The sequence below is a fragment of the Sus scrofa genome, chromosome 6 (genome assembly GCF_000003025.6).
Source record: "Sus scrofa isolate TJ Tabasco breed Duroc chromosome 6, Sscrofa11.1, whole genome shotgun sequence".
Classification (NCBI taxonomy): Eukaryota; Metazoa; Chordata; class Mammalia; order Artiodactyla; family Suidae; genus Sus; species Sus scrofa.
In genome coordinates this window covers 110,820,627-110,844,599 of record NC_010448.4, presented here as the reverse complement: position 1 = coordinate 110,844,599, position 23,973 = coordinate 110,820,627, and the positions used below count along the sequence as shown (strand labels likewise).

The window sequence follows — 23,973 nt, the reverse complement described above, 5'->3', positions numbered from 1 at the left end:
AGATTTTTGTGGTAGGAAGGAAAGACGTCAAAGTAGCAGGCAAAACTGTGCTAAAACCAGAGTGCCCGGCGTGGATCAGCAGAAACAAATCTGACTAGTATCCATGAGGATGTGGGTTCGAACCCTGGCCTTGCTCAGTAGGTTAAGCATTTGGCATTGCCATGAGCTGTGGTGTAGGTCACAGACACGATTCGGATCTGGGGTTGCTATGGCTGTGGTGTATGCCCATAACTACAGTTCCAATTAGACCCCTTGCTTGGGAACCTCCATGTGCCAAGGTACAGCCCTAAAAAGACAAAGAGGAAAAAAAAAAACTGAGCTAGAACCTGTCAGCTACCATCTCCCCTCTGTGTCCAGGTATTCTTCCCAGAAATTCTCCTCTATCTTCTAAGTTTCAACATGTTCTTCATTATATATTCCCTATGCTTTCAAGTAATCCCAGGTAATGTATTTCATTTTAATTACATTGCTAAATGATAAGGTGTTATCTCACCTTTTTTTGGCCATGCCCTTTGCATGAGAAAGTTCCCGGACCAGCAATCAAACCTGCATCACAGCAGTCACCCAGGCCATAGCAGAGACAACATTGGATCCTTTATCCACTGCACCACAAGAGAATTCCTTTTTTTTTAAAAATAAAGTTCTGAATGAGAAAAAAAGTTTTCAAGTTTTCAAGACTTAAAAAATTGTTGACCTGACTCATCATCGCCTACAGCTTTACATAGTTAGAGCTGGGTTTAATTTTAGATTTGCAATGTGCATTAGTGTATCAAAAAACTCAGAGAAGATTTGCAATAAAGCCACTGTTCTCAAACTTCTGTACTATGAAAACTTATTGAGGACCCCTAAAATCTTTTGTCTGTATGGATTATATCTATCAATATTTACCATGTTAGAAATTAAAACTGAGATTATAAATTATTTATGGTCCATTACAAAATACCAATAAAAGCCTCATTACATGTTATATTAGCTAGGGTCCTTTCAGGGGACAGATATCACATCAATTATTTGAAGAAGGAAAATTTAATATAAATTATTAGCTACTAGAAGGGGGTTAACTACTGAAAGGAGTAGAAAAGGACTCTGAGGCGTCCTTAGAGTAGCAGGTGCAAAAAAGCATCTACCCCTCCAGCTAGAGGGAGAGGGGACATTAAATGAACCAGAGTTTAAAAGAGGAACACTCCCTAAGGGTGAGATTCAGACCTCCTCAATGGGGGCATAGAGCATACAGCCTGGCAGGGATGAAGAAACTTGCCAGAGGGAAGGGGCCATTGCTGATTTATAAAGCCACTGAAGGTGGGAGAAGCATGGCCTGGGGCGTAACGGGAGCTCATTTGCACTTAATATTGGAGTACCAGAGTCTTAAGAGCCAAATAGTTACCTGTTGCCATAGCTCTGCAGTATGACGTTTGCGCCCTCTATTGGTGAAGTTTAGCATTTCATTAGCTGGCAAAGGAGAAATGGTTTCCAGGGTCCCAGCTCTATCACAAAAGAGAGCAAAGTAGGGTAGATTTGGATCTGAGAGACAAGAAATTGCTAACTAACACACATATTACCACAAAAAATTTATAATATTTCATAATTTTTGTTGGCTGCACCCGCAGCATATGGAAATTCCTGGGCTAGGGATCAAATCCACACTGCAGCTCCTAAGTACTCCACAGCAGCAGAAACACTGAATCCTTTTTTTTTTTTTTTAAACTTATATAATGAATTTTATTTTTTTCCATTATAGCTGGTTTACAGTGTGCTGTCAGTTTTCTACTGTACAGCAAGGTGACCCAGTTACACATACATGTACAAACTCTTTTTTTCATACATAACCACACTCCATTATAATTGAGTAGACATAGTTCCCAGTGCTACATAGCGGGATCTCATTGCTAATCCAAAAGTAATAGTCTGCATCTATTAACCCCAAGTTCTCAATCCATTCCACTCCCTCTCCCTCCCCCCTGGCAACCACAAGTCTATTCTCCAAGTCTATGATTTTCTTTTCTGTGGAAAGGTTCATTCGTGCCATATATTAGATTCCAGATATAAGCGACATCATATGGTATTTGTCTTTCTGACTTACTTCGCAAAGTATGAGCAGCTCTAGTTCCATCCATGTTGCTGCAAATGGCATTATTTTGTTCCTTTTTATGGCTGAGTAGTATTCCATTGTGTATATATACCACATCTTCTTAATCCAATCATCTGTTGATGGACATTTGGGTTGTTTCCATGTCTTGGCTATTGCGAATAGAGCTGCAATGAACATGTGGGTGCATGTGTCTTTTTTGAGGAAAGTTTGTCTGGATATGCCCAAGAGTGGAGTTGCTGGGTCACATTGTAGTTCTATGTATAGATTTCTAAGGTACCTCCATACTGATCTCCACCATGTTTGTACCAGCTTACATTCCCACCTACAGTGCAAGAGGGTTCCCTTTTCTCCACACCCCCTCCAGCATTTATTTGTGGACTTACTGATAATGGCCATTCTGACTGGTATGAGGTGGTATCTCATGGTAGTTTTGGTTTGCATTTCTCTAATAATCAGGGATGTTGAGCATTTTTTCATGTGCTTGTTTGTCATCTGTATATCTTCTTTGGAGAACAGTCTATTCAAGTCTTTTGCCCATTTTTCCATTGGGTTGTTGGCTTTTCTGCCACTGAGTTGTATAAGTAGTTTGTATATTTTAGAGATTGAGCCCTTGTCTGTTGCATCATTTGAAACTATTTTCTCCCATTCCATTGTCTTTTTGTTTTTTGTTTTTGGTTTCCTTTGCTGTGCAAAAGCTTGTCAGTTTGATTGTCTTATTGATTTATTTTTGCTTTTAATTCTGTTGCTTTGTGAGACTGACCTGAGAAAACATTTGTAGAGTTGATATCAGAGAATGTTTTGCCTATGTTCTCTTCCAGGAGTTTGATGGTGTCTTGTCTTACATTTAAGTCTTTCATCCATTTTGAGTTTATTTTCGTGCGTGGTGTGAGGGTGTGTTATAGTTTCATTTATTTGCATGCAGCTGTCCAGGTTTCCCAGCAATACTTGCTGAATAGACTGTTTTTTTTTTTCACATTTTATATTCATACCTCCTTTGTCAAAGATTAATTGACTGCAGATGTCTGGGTTTATTTCTGGGTTCTCTATTCTGTTCCATTGGTCTGTATGTCTGTTTTGGTACCAGTACCACACTGTCTTGATGACTGTGGCTTTGTAATATCACCTGAAATCTGGGAGAGTTATGCCACCTGCTTGGTTTTTGCTTCTCAGGATTGCTTTGGTGATTCTGGGTCTTTTGTGTTTCCATATAAATTTTTGGATTATTTGTTCTAGTTCTGTGAAAAATGTCCTGGGTAATTTGATAGGGACTGCCCTGAATCTGTAGATTGCTTTGGATAGTATGGCTATTTTTACATTCTTAATTTTTCCAACCCAGGAGCATGGAATATCTTTCCATTTCTTTACACCTTCTTTAATTTCCTTGATTATATAGTTCTCAGCATATAAGTCTTTCACCTCCTTGGTCAGGTGTATTCCCAGGTATTTGATTTTTTGGGGTACAATTTTATTTTTTTTTAATTTTTATTTATTTATTTTTTTGTGTGTGTTTTTGCCTTTTCTAGGGCCACTCCCATGGCATATGGAGGTTCCCAGGCTAGGGGTCTAATCAGAGCTGTAGCCGCTGGCCTATGCCACAGCCACAGCAACACAGATCCAAGCCTCGTCTGCGACCTACACCACAGCTCATGGCATCACCAGATCTTTAACCCACTGAGCAAGGCCAGGGATCGAACCCACAACTTCGTGGTTCCTAGTTGGATTCTTTAACCACTGCACCACGATGGGAACTCCCATGGGATACAATTTTAAAATGTATTGTATTTTTGTATTCCTTTCTAATATCTCATTGTTAGTATACAGAAACACAACTGATTTATGAATGTTAATTTTATATCCTGCTACTTTACTGAATTTGTTGATCAGTTCAAGCAGTTTTTGGGTTGAGTCCTTAGGTTTTTCTATATATAGTATCACTCACTACACTGGGCCAGGGACTGAACTCGGGCCACTGCAGAGACGATGCAGGGTCCTTAACCCACTACACCACAGCAAGAACCTCTCATATTTTAAATGAAAAATAGCTATGGTTTTGTTAGCCAGAAACACTCACACTCTAGTAGGAGGTACAAGTTTGAAACAATTACAAGACAGTATGAGATAGGTTGCAACAAAAAGCTTTGGAGACACAGAGGTCAGGCCTCAAATTAAGCCTGAGGAAAGGCTTCTTGGAGAGAACTACTTGTGGTGAATCATAAGAAATTTCCAGAGTCAGCTCAATCATCGAAAAGGAGGCGGGAAAAAGTCTTTTCTGTGAGTGGAAGCATGTGTGCCTGTGTAGGCTGTATTAGGGGCCGCGTGTAGGTGTCTGCTAAATACTTAGCTGATGAGATCTAACTAGTACTTAGATGACACCAGTGCTTCAGAAGTGTCGTCATCTGGAAGCCTGATGGAAAAGCTTCATGGGCTTCAGACTGAGTCAGAACTTGCATTTTAACAAGATCCTCAGAGATTCATATGCACATTGAAGTATGAGAAACACCGGCTTAGATTATGTTAGTTAACAAAGACATAAGAAATCACAGTTAGCACTTTTAATTTTCGGAGTAGGATGGATTTTCCAAATTCTGCAGAAAATGTTACTGGGATTTGGATAGGGATTACCCTGAATCGGTAGACAGCTTTGGGTAGTACTGATATACGTATTATTTTCTTTTTAAGGCCAAACCCATGGCAGATGGAAGTTCCCAGGCTAGGGGTCAAATTGGAGCTGTACCTGCCAGGCTACATGACAGCTCACAGCAACACCGGATCCTTAACCCACTGAGATAGGCCAGGGATCAAACCAGCATCCTCGTGGATACTAGTCAGATTTGTTTCCTCTGTGCCACAACAGGAATTCCTGGTACTGATATCTTAATAATATTGTCTTCCAGTCTGTGAACACAGTATTTCTTTCCATTTATTCATGTTTTTTTATTTCTTTCAGCTTCGTTTTGCAGTTTTCAGTGCACAAGTCTTTAACCTTTTTGGTTAAGTTTATTCCTAAGTATTCATTTTTTTGATGCTACTGTAAATGGAATTTCTTAATTTTCTTTTTGGATTGTTCATTGCTAGTGAATAAATGCATCTAATTCTTGTGTGTTGATTTTTTATTCTAAAACTTTTTTTCTAAAGACTCAATTAAAAAAATGAAGTTCCCATCATGGCTCAGCGGCAACAAGCCTGACCAGTACCCATGAGGACATGGGTTCAATCCCTGGCCTCACTCAGTGGGTTAAGGAACTGACATTGCCATGAGCTGTGGTGTAGGTTGTGGATCTGGCATTGCTGTGGCTGTGGTGTAGGCCTATATATGCAGCTCCAATTCGACCCCTAGCCAGGAAACTTTCAAATGCTGCAGGTACAGCTTTAACCCCATCCCCCCCGCCCAAAGCCCTTTATCACGCTGAAGGAAGTTCCCTTCTGCTTCAGGTATACTTAGTGTTTTTTTGTTTTGTTTTGTTTTGTTTTTTTACAATCAATCCTCCAAACCCTTTCCCCATTTGGTGGCTGGGCACATGGACACAGAAGACTTGGGAGTACTTGGAAATGGATGTTGAACGGGGCAGAGCCACAAACTGGGAGGGGTCTTGTTTCCTAGATTTTTGCTTGAAGGACTGCTGTCAGCAATGGGATTTGTTATTAAGAAACAAACTTCTACCATATGGGCTTATCTACTATAGTAGCTGGCATTGCTTTAACACATAAGCAAAAGAGTATTTTCTCAAATATATTAAAAGCTCTTACAAATCAATGAGGAAAAATGCCAAAACACTTTGGAAGAATTAGGCAAAAGATATGAACAATAAATGAGATCAAACATTTTTTAAAGAAACCATAAAGATGTTACACATCATTTCATAAGAGAAATGGAAGTCAAAACTATTTGGGGAATTTAAAAAAATGAAAAGTAAAAAACTATGAAATTATATATTGATATTTCATCTATTTGTTGGCAGAAACGTTTGAAACACTGTTGTATCAGTTTGAGTTCACTTAGAGAGGCAAAACCACTGTGATATTGAGTAAGTGATTTTCTATAGGAATTAGACCTCATCCAATTGTGGGAGTTGATGGAGAAGTCTGTGCAAGGCTGTTGTCTCTAGTCGGCTCATTCTGATGGTCAGGAAGTAAAACTGGATGTAAAGTGTGGAGGGTGAGAACAGACTGTAACCCATCAGAACAAACAGTGCCCTCATGTATCTTTCACCATCTGCAGGCTTGACGATGCTGGTGACCTGCAAGAGAAGCCAGTGTCCTTTGCCATGAAGCTTCATGCAAAGGATCTGTTAACAAAGAATATGAAGGAAGAGACCCTGTAGGATCTGGAGAAACTGGAGTTGCTATGGGCCTGGATGCCTCCCCATACCAACAAAGTGAGACATCAAACCAGCCTCCTCTGCCAGCTGCTACAGTGCTGGCATGCTACACTGAGCTGCTTCTCTTCTTCCTTTCAAATACTGTCCAAATTTCTCTTGTGGCCAACTTGAACTTGGAGCCATACATGAAAGAATATTCTGGGAAATAATTCTAAGGTTTGCTGAGTTGACACCATACAAACCCAGTGCAACTACAATGGGAAAGGTATAGAGGAGCCACCCTCACTCACTGACAGGAGAAACATAAATTGTCTATTTTTGACCCTGCAATTCTTTGTCTTTTTAGGGCTGCACCCATGGCATATGGAAATTCCCAGGCTAGGGGTCAAATTGGAGCTGTAGCCACCAGCCTACACCACAGCCAAGCAACGCCAGATCCGAGCTTCATCTGCAACCTACACCACGGCTCACAGCAGAGGCAGGGGATGGAGGAAGGCAGTCAAAAGGCATAAACTTCTCATTGTAAGTACTATGGACGTAGTGTACAACATGATAAATATAAGTCACACTGCTGTATTTTACATAGGAAAGTTGTTAAGAGGGTAAATCCTGGAGTTTCCGCTCCCTGGCCTGGCACACTGGGTTAAAAGAACAGATGTTGCCACTGGGAACTCCACATGCCGTGGGGAGGTCAAAAAAAAAAAAAGAAAAAAAAAGGAAGAGAGAGAGAGAGTAAATCCTAAGAGTTCTTTGTAAGAAAAAGATCTTTTTCTATTTCTTTAATTTCATATCTATATGAGATGATTTCACTAAACTTAACTGTGATAATCACTTCATAATGTACAAAAACCAAATAATTATGCTGTACTCTTTAAGTTTATACAGTGCCATATGTCAATACTATCTCAATAAAACTCAAAGAAAAAGTAAAGTACGCAAGAGGATATGTGTAGGTTAATGCAAACACTATGCCATTTTATATAAGAGACTTCAGCACCTGCATATTTTGGTACCCAAGGGGTCCCTGAACCAATCCTCCTTGGATACCAAGGGATGACTGTACTGAAACCAATAAAATAACAAAAGTAAAATAAATATGACAAGATATTTTAAAACGATGGCTCTGACAAAACTTTGGCAATTCACCAAAACAAAGTATTTTGGTTTTTTGGGTTTTTTGTTTGTTTTTTTGCTTTTTAGGGCTGCACCTGCAGCATATGGACAACAAGGATGTTTTTATCATTCATCAGGAAATCCAACTCAATATTACATGCAGTTTATTTTGGAATAGCTATCTCTACTTGACACTCAATGCTCAAATGGCACCAAATTATTAACTAAAATTTTTTATTAAATGTGTATATATGAAAAAAGTAACATACTGAGCAAATTATAAAGAATAGTCTCAGGCTTATGTAAAATCATGGATGCTTTCAACAATTACTAAACTCTCCTTTCAAAGAAAATCTTCATATTAATGTATGTTTGCCCATTCACATTGACTGAAGATAGCCACAAATTTGGCATTCTCTATATGGAACTACTCAATGTAATGCTGCAATTAACTTACTTCCTTTAAAATTTCACTAAATAATTCTAAGGAGTGCAACAAAACATTAAAAAGCTCTCATTGTTTATCCTAAGAATTAGGCAGTCTTCTTTGATTTTTTCTTCTCTGCTTCTTCCTTTTCCTTTTCTATTTCATTTACTTGTAATTCAATTTCTTTGGCACTAAACATCTGAAAAGAGAAAAAACTTTAAAAAGCAAATTTCAATTACAGCAGTAATTTCTGAATACTTATAATATGAAGGGAACTAATTATATCTTATACATTTTAACTTTCTATTTATAACTTTATATTCTATGACTTCAAATATATAATGAAATACTTCAGATGGTTCAAAAGCAACATACTTGTAACAATTATGAACAAAACCAGAACTCTATGATATTTCCATTATGATTGTGCTAAGACAGAAAGCAGGACAATACTGCATCACATTTCCTATATATAATACGTATATAATTGAAAAAATTTTAATGCAAGGATTACTCTATTCACGAGCAAATAACTCATTACTGAGCTCCTACCCCACTCTGACTCTGTGATTCTTTTTTCTTTTTTGTCCTTTTAGGGCCACACCTACCGCATATGGAGGTTCCCAGGCTAGGGTTGAATCTAAGCTGTAGTTGCCAGCCTACAGCAGAGCCACAGCAATCCCAGATCCGAGCCACATCTGTGACTTACACCACAGCTCACAGCAAAGCTGGATCCTTAGCCCACTGAGCGAGGCCAGGGATTGGACCTGCATCCTCATGGATGCTAGTCAGATTCATTTCTGCTAAGCCATGACGGGAACTCCTATTTTGTGATTCTTTATAGGGTTTGTCTATTTTAACAGCTCATAGACTAGCTAAAGAGGTAGGAAATAGGAAACAGTCTATTCTGAAATATTATGTAGAAGAATAGTGTAACTTTGCTGCCAGTACACATACCATCCTACCACTCATAAGTCAAAGTATATGTATATATATAAGTGTGTGTGTGTACATCCAGGTGTGTACATATGTATGTGAAGAGGCTGGGGAGGTGACTTTGGACTTACGGTTCTGTGTCCCTGTGGTGCTGGCCATCTGCCCCTGAGCCCTTGGCAGCAGGGGTGACAACCTAACCCAGTTCCTATCTCCATACTCTGTGCTCAGCACCCTGGTTATTTATGTGGAGCTGTGAAGGGGCAGACCCAACTACTGTGTCCTCATGTCTCTTGTTCTTTGAAACTTTGCTCCTGCCCTATTATTGCATCCCCATCCAAAGGTGTCAAGACAATAACAACAAACTGCCAAATAAACACAAAACCCAAAACTCCATTGCTCCCATAGCACTGATTTTACCACTATTTCTCCCTGAAATATTTTCTTTAAAACAAGAGAAAAGGGGAGTTCACATCGTGGCTCAGTGGTTAACAAATCTGACTAGAAACCATGAGGTTGTGGGTTCGATCCCTGGCCTCGCTCAGTGGGTTAAGGATCCGGCGTTGCCGTGAGCTGTGGTGTAGGTTGAAGACGGAGCTTGGATCCTGCGTTGCTGTGGCTCTGGCATAGGCTGGCGGCTACAGCTGCAATTGGACCCCTAGCCTAGGAATCTCCATATGCCACGGGAGTGGTCCAAGAAATGGCAAAAAGACAAAAAAAAAGACAAAAAAAAGAAAAGAGAAAAGGTATGTGTAAAATGATCCTTCTTTTTAGCACACTTGTCATATAGTTTCCCATGCAAGTGCTTTTGTACACTTTCAGCTAAAGAAGAGGTAGTTGGCAAACTATACTGTGAAGTTCTACCTAATGAACAAAAATGAACACATTTCAAATGCTCTTTAGCCAGTCAGTCCTCCATCACAATATTTGGAAAAATTTATCTCATTGTTCTGGACAACTTTTTTTGTGGTACAGCAATTTTGACTCACTGTGGCTGAGAAAAGGTGTACAAATAATAATGCAAGACTTGCTATAAAGAAATGTGGAAATATTATCTCACTAGACATTAAAATGTAAATCTTACCGAAGTGCAGAGTAGAGAAAACAGATTTAAAAAAAAAAAAAAAAAAACCAGTAGGCAATCTAGAAGGGGTGGGTTTTGACGTAATGAAGGATAACATTACATTGGAAGCCCCGAGGGCCAACAATTATATAAATGGCAGCTGAATGACACTTGCTAGAAGCTAATCTTGATTTCAGAAGATCTAAAAAGACAGGAAGCGTAACTGTTCTCTACATGGTGCCAAGAATGAATTGTCCACGGGGAATATGCTATACTGACCCTACACAGGACTGTCTCAGTAGGGGTTCCTACTTGTAAGAACATATACTAAATGGGGTAGGCCTATATATGAATATTCCTGCACCTCCAGGTATTCACCAAAGACTAGGGATAGATAACTCCGTGCAATAAGTTATAATTAGTAAATAGTAGCCTACAGAAACAAAACAGAAGTCATCATAGAGTCGATGGATGCTAATGGATGTTTCAGGCTTGTAATAAAGATTCACAGATGTCAACAACATATTAACTTTTGTCAAAATACCTATACTACAGATATTCTTTCCTCTTACGTTAATGACTTACTTTCAAAGGTTGGTTTCTTCTTATTATAGCAAGTTCGATGTTTTTTCCACCAGACTGGACAACCTAATGTAAAATAAGTGCAACTTTAGAATTATGTCAGGAAATTCTGTGTTTTAATGAACAAATGAATGAGGGGAAAAAAACATGCTTTTCTGAATATGCTTTATTATTTACTAGATCACTCACTTCCAGCAATGCTCTTATTGCTAATTTGATAGCTTCATTGTCGTTGGCTATAGCATCTTCTGTGTAATTCTTTTCTAGAAATTCTCGGACAGTTTTAGCACTTCGACCTATTGCATTTGCCTTTAAAAACAGAAGGTAATTATTCACATCACCACAATATGAATTATGAATTAACTTATGGTTACTAAGTAAAGTTTAGAGGTTTAGAGTTTAATATTTCTTAGCATAGTTATTAAATGAAAATAGTAGGTTCAAAAATTTAGCAAACATTTCAACACCTCATTTGATTACTACATGAATAATGTGTGATAATGGCACAATTTATTTTCAAATATATTAATGCTTTGTCTTGCCCAAAGCTTTCTATTTCTTTAATGGCTTCCAAGTCCTTGGTAGTCAGAAAAGTTTCAAGAGTTGAAACTTGAAAAGATGTGAAGAAAAAAGAAGCTACAACTTTGTAATATGATTCAAAAAGAAGGGATAAGAGGCCATTAATATGACAAAAAGTTTTTTATGTGAATAGGACTGTACATTATTTTCTTAGAATTTAGAATAAATATGCCAATTATTGATTCATTACATTATCTTGACTATAAGCAAGGGCTTCTTCTGTTCCATTCCTGATTTTTCTTTGTTCTTTGAAAATTTTCATCAGATGAAGGGAGGAGGCAAATGTATTTCCCTGGCTGCATGGCTATAGGTGATATATAGTATATTCTTTTTTCTATTTATAATAAATGAAAAATTTTATTCATCTTTGTAAATAACAGGCACTCAAATGTTTGTTAATGATCAATCATTATCCTGGAACAAAAAGAGGCTTGCTTTCAATAATGCAGAAGCAAAAATCCTTCAACTTTTAGATGAAAACACAAACTAAAAATTGCTTCAGATAAGAGAAGGGAACCATTTTTCAAGTGGTAGTTTTGGCTTTCTTACAGCCTAGCAAAACACACCCTAGACCATCTCAAAAGAGGAAAAAAGCCCTCACAGCCTTCTGAGAGCTCTAGTTATTTATATGGCACCATCCACGAAGGAACATCTGGGAACATCTCTTCCACCCAAATCCTACCAGTAGACTAAAATTTAATATAGTTAAATACTATAAATGTGGTCATCCATTTCATTTTGCTTATTATTAGCTTCGAGGTGATATGTCAAAGTGACAAAATACACTATTGTGTAAGAAAGCTTTATTTTGTTTGTTTCTTTCTTTCTTTATTTATTTAAGGGCTGTACCCATGGCATAAGGAGGTTCCCAGGCTAGAGTCTGAATCAGAGCTATAGCTGCTGACCTACACCACAGCCACAGCAATGCCAGACCCTTAACCACTGAATGAGGCCAGGGATTGAACCTGTGTCCTCATGAATACTAGTCAGATTTGTTTCCACTGAACCGCAATGGGAACTCCCAGAAATATTTATTTTAAAATATACTCCCCCCCAAATCTAAGTAGTAACTGCTCAAGTTTTCAAGTTGGTAAAAGTTTTAAAGTTAATATTTAATTATAATCTTTAAATCAATGAGTTCATTTCCTTACATTAAAAATTATATTTGGAGTTCCTTTCGTGGCGCAGTGGCTAACGAATCTGACTAGGAACCATAAGGTTGCGGGTTTGGTCCCTGGCCTTGCTCAGTGGGTTAAGGATCCGGCATTGCCGTGAGCTGTGGTGCAGGTTGCAGACGGCTTGGATCCCACGTTGCTGTGGCTCTGGTGTAGGCTGGCGGCTACAGCTCTGATTAGATCCCTAGCCTGGGAACCTCCATATGCCACGGGAGCAGCCCAAGAAATGGCAAAAAGACAAAAAAAAAAAAAATTATACTGGAGTTCCCATTGTGGCTCTGTGGTAATGAACCCGGCTAGTATCTATGAGGACACAAGTTTGACGCCTGGTCTTGCTCAGTGGGTTAAGGAACTGGCATTGCTGTGAGCTGTGGTATAGGCTAGCAACTGTAGCTCTGATTTGACCCCTGGTCTGGGAACTTTCATATGCCATGAGTGAGGAGGCATGTTCTTTTTTTTTTTTTTTTTTTTTTTTTTGTCTTTTTGCCTTTTCTAGGGCCGCTCCCTCGGCATATGGAGGTTCCCAGGCTAAGGATCGAATTGGAGCTGTAGCCGCCAGCCTATGCCACAGCCACAGCAACACGGGATCCACGCCGCATCTGTGACCTACACCACAGTTCACGGCAACGCCGTGAGCAAGGCCAGGGATCGAACCCGCAACCTCATGGTTCCTAGTCGGATTCGTTAACCACTGAGCCATGATGGGAACTCCGGAGGCATGTTCTTTTAATTCAGCTTAAATATCCAGACTAGTACTAGCGATAATAATGATGATAATATGTAATTTATATTAACAAAGCACTTAATGTGCCAGGGACTCTATTAAGCATTTTACATGGATTATCTAATTTTTTTTTTCTTCTTCTTAGGGCCAGACCTATGGCATATGGAGGTTCCCAGGCTAGGGGTCTAATTAGAGCTGTTGCTGCCGGCCTATGCCAGAGCCACAGCAACGCCAGATCCGAGCTGCCTCTGCGACCTACACCACAGCTCATGGCAACATCGAATCCTTAATCCACTGAGTGAGGCCAGGGATCAAACCTGAAACCTCATGGTTCCTGGTCAGACTCATTTCCACCACGCCTGGATTATCTAATTTTAATCATCAAAAAAACAAATAGGTACTATTACCGACTCCGATTCATGGATGAAGAAACGAAGGGTGGAAAGGTAAAAATGAGCCTTCTCAACATAAGCACTATTGACATTTTGGCTGTATAATTCTTCGCTGTTGTGGAGGGCTGTCCTGTGCATTGTAGGATGTTTAGCACCTTCTATCCACTAGATGCCAGTAGCACCCCTACCTCAGTTGTGAAAGCCACACCTGTCTCTAGATACTGCCAAATGTCTCTTGGGAGGAACAAAATCACCCCTATTTGTGAAACATTGGCTTAAGTAATCTTGTCCAAGATCACTTAGAGGGTAAGTAAAAGACCTGAGCTTTGAAACCAAGTAGACTGGATCAAGGATCCAAGCTTTGAACTCTATACATCATGCTGCCACATGCCCCTTTGCTTCCATGTCTCTAAAGAGTGGAAGGAACCTGCAGAAAGGCCCATCCTTTCACTGAAGGATGCTGGCATGAAATGGGGAATGTCTCAGTTCTAACTGGTAGGTATTATGATTACTGAGAAGAGATCTCAGAGGAGATTTTTTTTAGGACGTGAGGATGAAAATACACCCTTTGTACTATGTAAGTATATAGTTCTGATACTTTATAGAACTTTTTTTGATACCTTTAAATTTCAGAAGATTAAATAGCTGTGAAATTTTAAATTAGATTTTGTGGACTTGAAATTTCACTAAGATCAAAGATAAAGCTTTCAGCCTGGTACAACTTTGGAGTTTATTAGTTTCTAGTTTGCTTTGAGTAACTAACTGGTTGCGGTTCAGAGAGGAAGTACATAAGGTAGTGGTTTATTTAAAAATCTCAGAGCCTCTAAAAATCACCCTGTAAATTCCTGGTGACTTTCCTGTCCGCTTCTCCCAGTTGCTGATGTCAAAATTCTTTAATTCTTAACCTATGTGACTGGTTTCCTAAAATCTAGCTGCTTCCTGCTACACTCATAGCCCGACCCTTTCTCCAACCCCATAGGTTACTCCAGCTCATCTCAATAGACTCTGATGGTTTTGCAGTGTTTTTCCTGACTGCCTATCCAGATTAATGATGATTTTCTGTGGCAAAGAATATTAGCTGCCAACCCCAATATCCATTCTTCCTTTGTGACAGAACTCTAGGCAATGTGCCTGCTGAAAGATGTCATATCCTAGCCTTTTTTACCAATAAGAATATACAAGTGGAAGCAACTGGGTGGAACTTCTAGGAATCTTTGCTGCCTGTAATGCAGACACGCTGGCTGGAGGTCTAGTAACCACCTGGAGAGCATGGATAAGACTAAGATAACAAAGAGGCAAATACCAGTAACTGCCTGCTTCAACCTTCTCATTATGTTGGGAAAGTAAGTCTTAATGTATTAAGAATCATCACATCTCTGTTGTTAGGAGCCAAGAACAATACCTTACAAGTACACCTATGAGTGGATCCCGTGACACTCACTGCCCATCCCACCTTCAGAAATGAAAGCTTGACTGATCCCTACAGCTGTCGAAAGTGCCAGTGGTACATAACCCTCAGCTCTTAACTTTGAGAGATGCCTTTGTTAATCAGAACTGCCTCATCTAATGTCACGTACTGTCCGGGCCGGGGGGGGGGGGCAAATCCAACAACTGACTGATAAAGAGCTATTAATGTCCAGTCCTCTCATCCCAACTTGGAAGAGCCACCCCAGTTACAGGGCTTCCCATGGGGTTGATGAGGGCTTTACTGAGATTGCAATGCAGTCCAGCTTTTCCCTTGGACTAACCTTGTTCCCTGCCCCTCAACAAATGCTGATCCCAATAGCACTTCCTGATATATGTCCTAAACATGATGGTTAAAAAACCTTTATAATATTTTCCAAAGAACATCAGAGTGAAGAGAGGATCTAAGATAAAATGATTCCAAATTCAAGTAATCTTGGGGACCACTAATTTAACTGCTTCTAGAATATTTACGACACTTTTTAGAAGATGCAGAACTTGGAGTTCGTTTGTGGTGCAGTGGGTTAATTAAGGATCTGCATTGTCACTGCAGTAGCACAGGTCGGTGTTGTGGCACGGGTTTGATCCCTGACCTGGGAACTTCTGCATGCTGTGGGTGCAGCCAAAAAACAAAAACAAAAAAACAACAAAAAAAACAAAAAACAGAGATGAAGAACCTAACCAAGTTTAATCAATTTCTTTAGAAAAACATCTTCCAAAATCAATTAGAGAACTTTTTTAACTTACATCTATTAACATCGAAATGTGGCGCAGTTGGCTAAGAATCCAACTGCAGTGACTTGGACTGCTGCAGAGGCATGGTTTTATTCCTGGCCCCATGCAGTGGGTTAAAGAATCTGGTGTTGCTGCAGCTGTGGCTCGGGTCAGTTCCTAACCCAGGAAGTTCCACATGCCACAAGTGTAGCCATTAAAAAAAAAGAAAGAAAAAGAAATACACTTTGGGAGTTCCTGTTGTGGCTCAGAGGTTAACGAACCTGACTAGCATCCATGAGGATGCAGGTTTGATCCCTGGCCTTGATCAGTGGGTTAAGGATCTGGTGTTGCCGTGAGCTTGTGGTGTAGGTCACAGATGTGGCTTGGATCTGGCATTGCTATGGCTGTGTTGCAGGCCAGTGGCTACAGCTCTGATTGGACCCCTAGCCTGGAACCTCCATATGATGCAGGTATGGCCCTAAAAGACAAAAAAAAGGCAAAAAAAAAAAATACACTTTGAGAAACATGGCTCTGCAGTACACAGCATATTAACTGTACACAGCATATTAACTTTGTTCCTTTTTTTTTTTCTTTTTTAGGGCCACACCTCCCAAATTAAAATTTGTAATTTATATTAACAAAGCACTTAATGTGCCAGGGATATTAAGCATATTACATGGATTCTAATTTTTTTTTTCTTTTTAGGGCTGCACCTACGGCATATGGAGGTTCCCAGGCTAGAGGTTGAATCGGAGCTGTTGCTGCTGGCCTACGCCAGAGCCACAGCAATGCCAGATCTGAGCTGAATCTGTGACCTACCCCACAGCTCACAGCAACGCTGGATCCTTACCCCACTGAGCGAGGCCGGGGATCAAACCCGCAACCTCATGGTTCCTAGTCGGATTCGTTTCTGCGGCACCATGATAGGAACTCCACTGTTAGTTTTGTAATATCTAGCTTTGGTCATTTGAAAACACTGTTTCACTAAAGTATGTAGATCTTTCAAATGTTGAGTCATTTGATTTCTGATACATCAAATAATTATGCTCATTAATTTCACCACCAATATCATCAGGTAAGCTTTTAAGGACTAAGAAATTGTCAAGCTCACTGTGGCAAATATAGGTTTTCTAAAATTTTAATTTTGCTTAAAAGCTTGAAATCTTATCACTGGAAACAAATACTGTCAGTTGTTTCCTTAAAGTAATAGACCTGGATCACTCATTTTCTTGAGAAGATGTCCTGACAGATCTTCAAATCTGAATAATCATAGTCATTCCGTCCATCGTTCTATCAAGAAAAAATGAAGTTCCATAAAAATGGGCTTGAATTTCAGCTTGTAACTCAAACAGCTGCTTAACTGTTTTTCCTCAAAACAACCAATATACCCACAGTCCAAGTGCTTCCATAAAGCATGTTTCCATTTCATCCAGAATATTAAAAGATGTATGTATGAGTCATATTTTTAAATAATATTCTTTAAAACTGAGATATATAAGTTCCCTTGCAGCTTAGCAGGTTAAGCTGTGGCACAGGTTCAATCCCTGGCTAGAGAACTTCCACATGCCGTGGGCAAGGCTACCTTCTCAGAGAATCACTTCCTCTACACACAATCCAAAGCAGCTCTGTCTTACACTCTAGGACATTATGCAGCAGCTTCGTTTCATCATTGCACTTACCTCTACTGAATGTCAAACTAACAAATAAAATTACAAGTTGTAAAATAATATACATAACATGATACCAATTATATTAAATTTTTAAAATGCAAAATAGTTCCTATTATTTACGGATACTTCCATATGCAGTAAAAGTGTAAAGTTAGACACAGAAAAATTAAACATCAAATTTAGGATACTGGTTTCCCAAAGCAGGTAGAAGGAGATGCTGTAGGAGGGGGAGGAGATGAGAAGGATACACAAGAAGCTTCTCTGACATTCAAGCTGACTGGTGATTAAATAGGCATTTTTACTATTATTTTCATTAGTCTGAAATATTTTACTTTCAAAGGTGTTTTGAAGCAAATATAATAAAACAACATCTATTTAAACTTAATGAATACATGCATGTATTTATATTGTTTGCATTCTTTTGTATATGTTTGAAATGTTCCCTTAAAAACAATTATTTCTTTTAAATATAAAACTTAAAAAAACAGTCCATGCTTCTACCTGATCACTTTCACACTGGGTTCCATGCACTTGTACCTAGTTGTCTTTACTCTTACAAATGGTCCTACTTTACATTGTCAAATTTTCCCTCTCTACTATATCTTTTTCATAAATTTATAAAAATTGCAAAATATTTTAGTCATTTGTACTCCTTCCTTTCACTCCTTAAATCCAATAAAGTCATATACTATTCCTCATCCTGCAAAATAAATCCAAAATCTAACCACTTTTCACCATTTCCAGCACTACTACCAGGCTAGTATTTACTGGTCCCCTTTCCCCCTCAAAACTTTTTTCATAGCAGGTGGAAGGGTGCTTTAAAAAAGTTACTTCCTGTCTGTTTTGCTAACAAATTTCCAGTGTCCTCTTGTCTTGCTAAGAGGAAAATTCATAACCTTAAAATGGAGCCTAAGGCCCTCCATGATTCCCTCTGTTCCACAGACCCTTCTCATGCCCTACCACTCTCCATCTCACTCATCCTCTTCCTATCCTCTGCCACATAAAGAAGCCACACTTCAGAGTATTTGCATCTAAAGTTCCCTCTGTCCAGAATGTGCTTCCCCAGATACATTCATACTTTGCTCCCTTCACTTCTTTCAGATCTCCATTCAAATACTCTTCTTCTGTGACCACCTTCTATAAAACTGCAACCTTTGCCCTTCCCATCCCCTTTACCTGACTTGATATATCTCTAGAGTAATATTTCTCGAATTTTTAAAGTTCTATGGTGACCTTGTTAAAACAGATTCAGAAGGTCTGGTGGGACCTGATAGTCTGCATGTCTAATAAGCTCCCAGGTAATGCTGATGCTGCTGGTTCTTGACCCACCCCTTGAGTGGCACGAGTTACTATCACCATCTAACAGAACCATGTACTTAGTTTTCTATCCCCTCTCTCTAGAATGCACATTCTTAGGGTAGAGATTTTGTTTTCGTCTCTCCTATCCCCGGTGTCCAGAAGTAAGCTTATCACACAGTAAAAGCTTAATACTATTGTTGAGTGAATGAATCCTATATAGTATTATTATTATTATTATTATTGTCTTTTGTTGTTGTTGTTGTTGCTATTTCTTGGGCCGCTCCCGTGGCATATGGAGGTTCCCAGGCTAGGGATCCATTCGGAGCTGTAGCCACCGGCCTACGCCAGAGCCACAGCAACGCGGGATCCGAGCCGCGTCTGCAATCTACACCACAGCTCACGGCAACGCCGGATCGTTAACCCACTGAGCAAGGGCAGGGACCGAACCCGCAACCTCATGGTTCCTAGTCGGATTCGTTAACCACTGCGCCACGACGGGAACTCCTATATAGTATTATTAATCTTAAAGAAAAGTGCTTTCTTGGAGTTCCCACTGTGGCGCAGCGGAAACAAATCCGACTGGCATCCATGAGCACGCACGTTAAATCCCTGGCCTCGCTCAGTGGCTTAAAGGATCTGGCATTGCCATGAGCTGTGGTGTAAGTCACAGCCATGGCTCGGACCCTGAGTTCATGTGGCTGTGGTGTAGGCCGGCAGTCGTAGCTCAGATTTAACCCCTGGTCTGGGAACCTCCTTATGCCAAGGGTGTGGCCCTAAAAAAGACCTAAAAAAAAAAAATCCTTTCTTGAACCTATATTCTCCTCTAGCTACTATTCCATTTCTCTGCTCCACTTTATAGCTAAACTTCTTAAAGTAACTAACTTCACTTCCTTCCTATTTCCTTTTTTATTTTCTACTTTGAACATTTTCAAACCTTTGAAAAGCTGAGAGTACAACTGACAGCTATTTATTGTAACTTATATTCATGAAATCTTAACATTTTGAGATTTTTTTTTATCTGTCTCCATTTAAACACTCACACACACACACACACAGACACACACACACACACACACACGAAGTTCCTGATGGCTCAGCAGGTTAAGGATCTAGTGTGTCACTGCTGTGGCTCTGGTTACTGCTGTGGCTAAGGTTTGATCCCTGAACCAGACACTTCTGCACACAGCCAAAAAAAATAACACACACACACACACACTTTTTAATGTTGCAAGTTTACCCATCCCTAAATACCTCAGCATCTCTCCCCTTACAAGAATGTTCTCTTATCCAAGAAATTTAAAACTGATAAAATACTACTAACATATACCTCACATTTAATAGCTCTGATTGCTCCCAAAATGTCTTTTGTGATTGTTTTTCCCGCATCCAGGATCCAATCAAAGACTATGGCTTGCATGTCTCTTTAGTGTCTCTCATTTTATTTTTTTTTGGCCATGGCATGCAGTGGCTTGATGTGGGAATCTCAGTTCCCAGACCAAGGACTGAGCTCAGGCCCCTGCGGTGAAAGCACCGAATCTTTTAGACCTCTAGGGAACTCCTAGTCTCTTTTAAACCAGAAAAAATCTCTCTGCTTTTATTTTGTCATTCAACATCACTACTAATTATTTATTTGTTTTGTCTTTTGTCTTTTTAGGGCAATTCCCATTATAAGTGATGCTAAATTTGATATTTATGGTAGTGACCACCAAATCTCTCCACTGAAAAGATATCTCTTCTCCTTTGTGACTAATAGGTAATATGTGGAACCAGACAAATATCCTTTTCCCTAGCCATTCTTTACCTGATTACTTTAGTGTTCCTAGATGAATTTTTTTTTTTTTTAGGGCCACATCCGCAGCATATGGAGGTTCCCAGGCTAAGGGTCTAATAGAGTTATAGCTGCTGGCCTAAGCCACAGCCACATCAATGCTACATCTGAGCTGTGTCTGTGACTACACCACAGCTCACGGCAACACTGGATTCTTAACCCACTGAATGGGACCAGGGATCGAACCTGCAACCTCATGGTTCCTGGTTAGATTCGTTTCCACTGTGCCATGATAGGAACTCCCCTAGATGATTTTTTTCCCCCGATTTTTAGGGCCACACCTTCGGCATATGGAAGTTCCCAGGCTAGGAGTCAAATCGGAGCTGCAGCTGCTGGCGTATGCCACAGCCACAGCAATGCCAGATTCGAGCCAGATCATGACCTACACCGCAGCTCACAGCAACACCAGATCCTTAACCCACTGATTAGGGCTAGGGGTCAAATCCGTATCCTCATAGATAGTCAGGTTCATAACCCACTGAGCCACAACGGGAACTCCCTGGATATTTCTTAATCTTTCCTCCCTACCTCTTTTAAATCCACTCCAATCAGGCTCTCATCACCACCACTCCATCCAAGCTGGTTTTATTACCAAGGTCACCAATGACTTGCATGTTGCCAAATTTAATTATTTCATAGTCTTCTTACCTGATCCATCAGTGGAATTGACTTAGCTGATCAACTCTTCTTGGAATACTGTTTTCACTTGGGATACAGGATATTGCTCTTTGGGTTCTCTTCCTTTATAGAATTTATGCTGGGTTCTTCCTCACTTTTTACTGGTCCAGTGCTCCTGATCTAAATCTGGTCTTGCCTAAATTATTGGTCAGAGCCCCCCAACTAGTTTGCCTGCTTCTACCCTTAAAATCTATTCTCAATATAGCAGCCAGAGAGATACTTTTAGAATATAAAGCAGATGATGCTACTCTAATATGCAAAAATCTCTACTACCCATTTCACATGTCCTCTACCTGCATCTCGTAATGTAGAATCTAGCACCTAGCATTGCAAAGTGTTGTCATCACAAGGTACCACAGCTATGTTCTCTGTATCACTGTACCATTTTATTAGGCTATGTGGTATAGTAGGTCAAAATGAAAAAATTAAAGATAGAAATGAACAAAAAAGAAAAAACTTGATCTTATAGTTAAAGTGCTATAGTCCCCCCCCCACAATAAACATAAAACCAGAAGATTTTACTCTACCTTTAAAGACTGTCTATTGGATTTTATTTAACATGTACTTAGAATCATTTGGCTTAAGGGAGGTAGCATGATATAGTGGACAGAACACTGGACTAACAAGCAGAAGACCTTGGGTTCCAACTCCAGGTGTTTTGTTTTGCTTTTTAGGGCCACACTCATAGCATACTGAAGTTCCCAGGCTAGAGGTTGAATCAGTGCTATAGCTGCTGGCCTACACCACAGCCAGACCAATGTGGAATCCGAGCCACATTTACGACCTATACCACGGCTCAGGGAAATGGCAGATCCTTAACCCACTAAGCAAGGCCAGGGATCGAACCTACATTCTCATGGATACTAGTCAGTTTGTTTCTGCTGAGCCACAAAAGGAACTCCCTAATTCCAGTTTTGCTATTAACTAGTCTTGTGAATATGAAAAAAAAAAAAATCACTGAAGTCCTAAGTCTCACCTACCAAATATACTAAATTAAAAAGCTTTCAAACGTTTTTTGTTAGAAATTTTTTTTTTTGTCTTTTTGGGGCCGCACCTGTGACATATGCAGAGTCCCAGGTTAGGGGTCAAATTGGAGCTGCAGCCGCTGGCCTACACCACAGCCACAGAAACATGAGGTCCGAGCTACATCTGTGACCTACACCACAGCTCATGGCAATGCCAAGATCTTTAGCCCACTGAGCAAGGCCAGGGATCTTGATCTCACGGTTAAAGTGCTATAGTCCCCCCCATGTCCACATGGATGCTGGTCAGATTTGTTTTCACTGGGCCACGATGGGAACTCCAGAAATTATTTTTAAAAGCTGCATAATACTTCCTTCAGCCAAAATCTTATGAGAAAGTGTAATGTATAAAATCTGTAAAATGATAATGGGGTGTATATTATCATGCCCAGGGACTGAACCCTGGCCCCAGGTGTGAAAGTGCCAAATCCTTCCCTCCACCACACTGCCTTACAACACCAGAGCAAAGCATAGTTTCAGACCTACATAAGAAGTGAAATCTCCAACGATTAAAAAAATTCCTAATTTTCCAAAATAATTGACTTTGAAATACAATAAAAATGCTTTTCTATATAACCCCCAGAGAGCAAATTAAAATGGAAAATTATGTAAACTTGGAAATTGTGTTATTATATTGAAATTGAAGGTTATGATGTAATGATAAATGTAAACAGAAGATGGCAGACTTCAAAATATTTAGAGAAAGATTGAGTGTAATAACTTGTTTTATTTAGGGCATAGATTTGGGAAGCACAAGAAATCTAGTACCTATAAAAGATTTTCAAATGGCAGAAAAAAAGTCTGGTATTTGCCTCGGGTAAATTCATAGCTTCTGGTTATCAAGTAGATTCTTTAGGTAGCTTTTAAAGATGTGCAGCTAAAAACACAATATATTCAGATTTTTGTGGCAAGAACATAATCCACTGTTTTACTGGCCAGGTTAACTGGTATATAAAACAGCATCTTATGAGTACTATCAGCTCAAATCAAATCCTCTAGTTAATATGTGCTTAAAGACCAAAGCAGTAAACTCTTTATAAAATTATTTAAAGCCTGAGCATTTAGTAGTTCCCACTGTGGCACAGTGGGTTAAGAATCACATTGCAGCAGCTCAGGTCACTGCAGAGGCAGGGGTTAAATCCCCAGCCCTGGGCGGGGGTTAAAGGATCGGGCATGGCAGCAGCTGTGGCATGGGGTGCAGCTGTGGCTCGTAATTAATCCCTGGCCCTGGGAACTTCCATATCACACAGGTGTGGCCATAAAGATAAATTTACAAAAGCCTAAGCATTTAAACTTTTTTTTTTTTTTTTTGTCTTTTGTCTTCTTGTTGTTGTTGTTGCTATTTCTTGGGCCGCTCCCGCGGCATATGGAGGTTCCCAGGCTAGGGGTTGAATCGGAGCTGTAGCCACCGGCCTACGCCAGAGCCACAGCAACGCGGGATCCGAGCCGCGTCTGCAACCTACACCACAGCTCACGGCAACGCCGGATCGTTAACCCACTGAGCAAGGGCAGGGACCGAACCCGCAACCTCATGGTTCCTAGTCGGATTCGTTAACCACTGCGCCACGACGGGAACTCCTAAACTTTTAATAAAAACAAAGTCACTTAGATTCGATTTGATTCTATTCGATTCTGTAGTGTACAGTCTAGTCTTATTCTTACATATGAGAATATACAAACATTTACTTCTGGAAACTGCTACTAGTTTCCCTAGGCCTCAGACTTTGTATTAGATTTGAGTGTATCATTAAACAAAGTTAGCACTTGGATACTAAAACAAGAATGACAACTTATTCAGAAAACAAACTATATCCCAGGAATTATGTGGATACAACTGCACTGTACTGAACCTAAGTGTAGATTCATAGTTGGGATGTTTTGACAGTTCTAGAATAGAGGGTG

The 23,973-nt window shown here is 39.8% G+C and overlaps 1 protein-coding gene across 3 annotated transcripts in view; it reads right to left on the bottom strand.

The window, feature by feature from the left end:
* Positions 7,663-23,973, bottom strand: part of PSMA8 (proteasome subunit alpha 8) — a 37,873-nt gene continuing 21,562 nt past the window's right edge. Inside the window, exons 5-7 of one of the 3 annotated variants that reach the window (XM_021096195.1) lie at positions 10,716-10,835; positions 10,530-10,592; positions 7,663-8,147 (exon numbers count right to left, since the gene is read on the bottom strand). In XM_021096195.1, the coding sequence (XP_020951854.1) occupies positions 8,055-8,147; positions 10,530-10,592; positions 10,716-10,835 (276 nt within the window). In that variant the 3' untranslated portion in view covers positions 7,663-8,054. Of the gene's footprint in view, positions 8,164-10,529; positions 10,593-10,715; positions 10,836-23,973 lie in introns of all 3 variants that reach the window. The other 2 variants (XM_021096196.1, XM_021096198.1) reach the window with 2 other exon arrangements.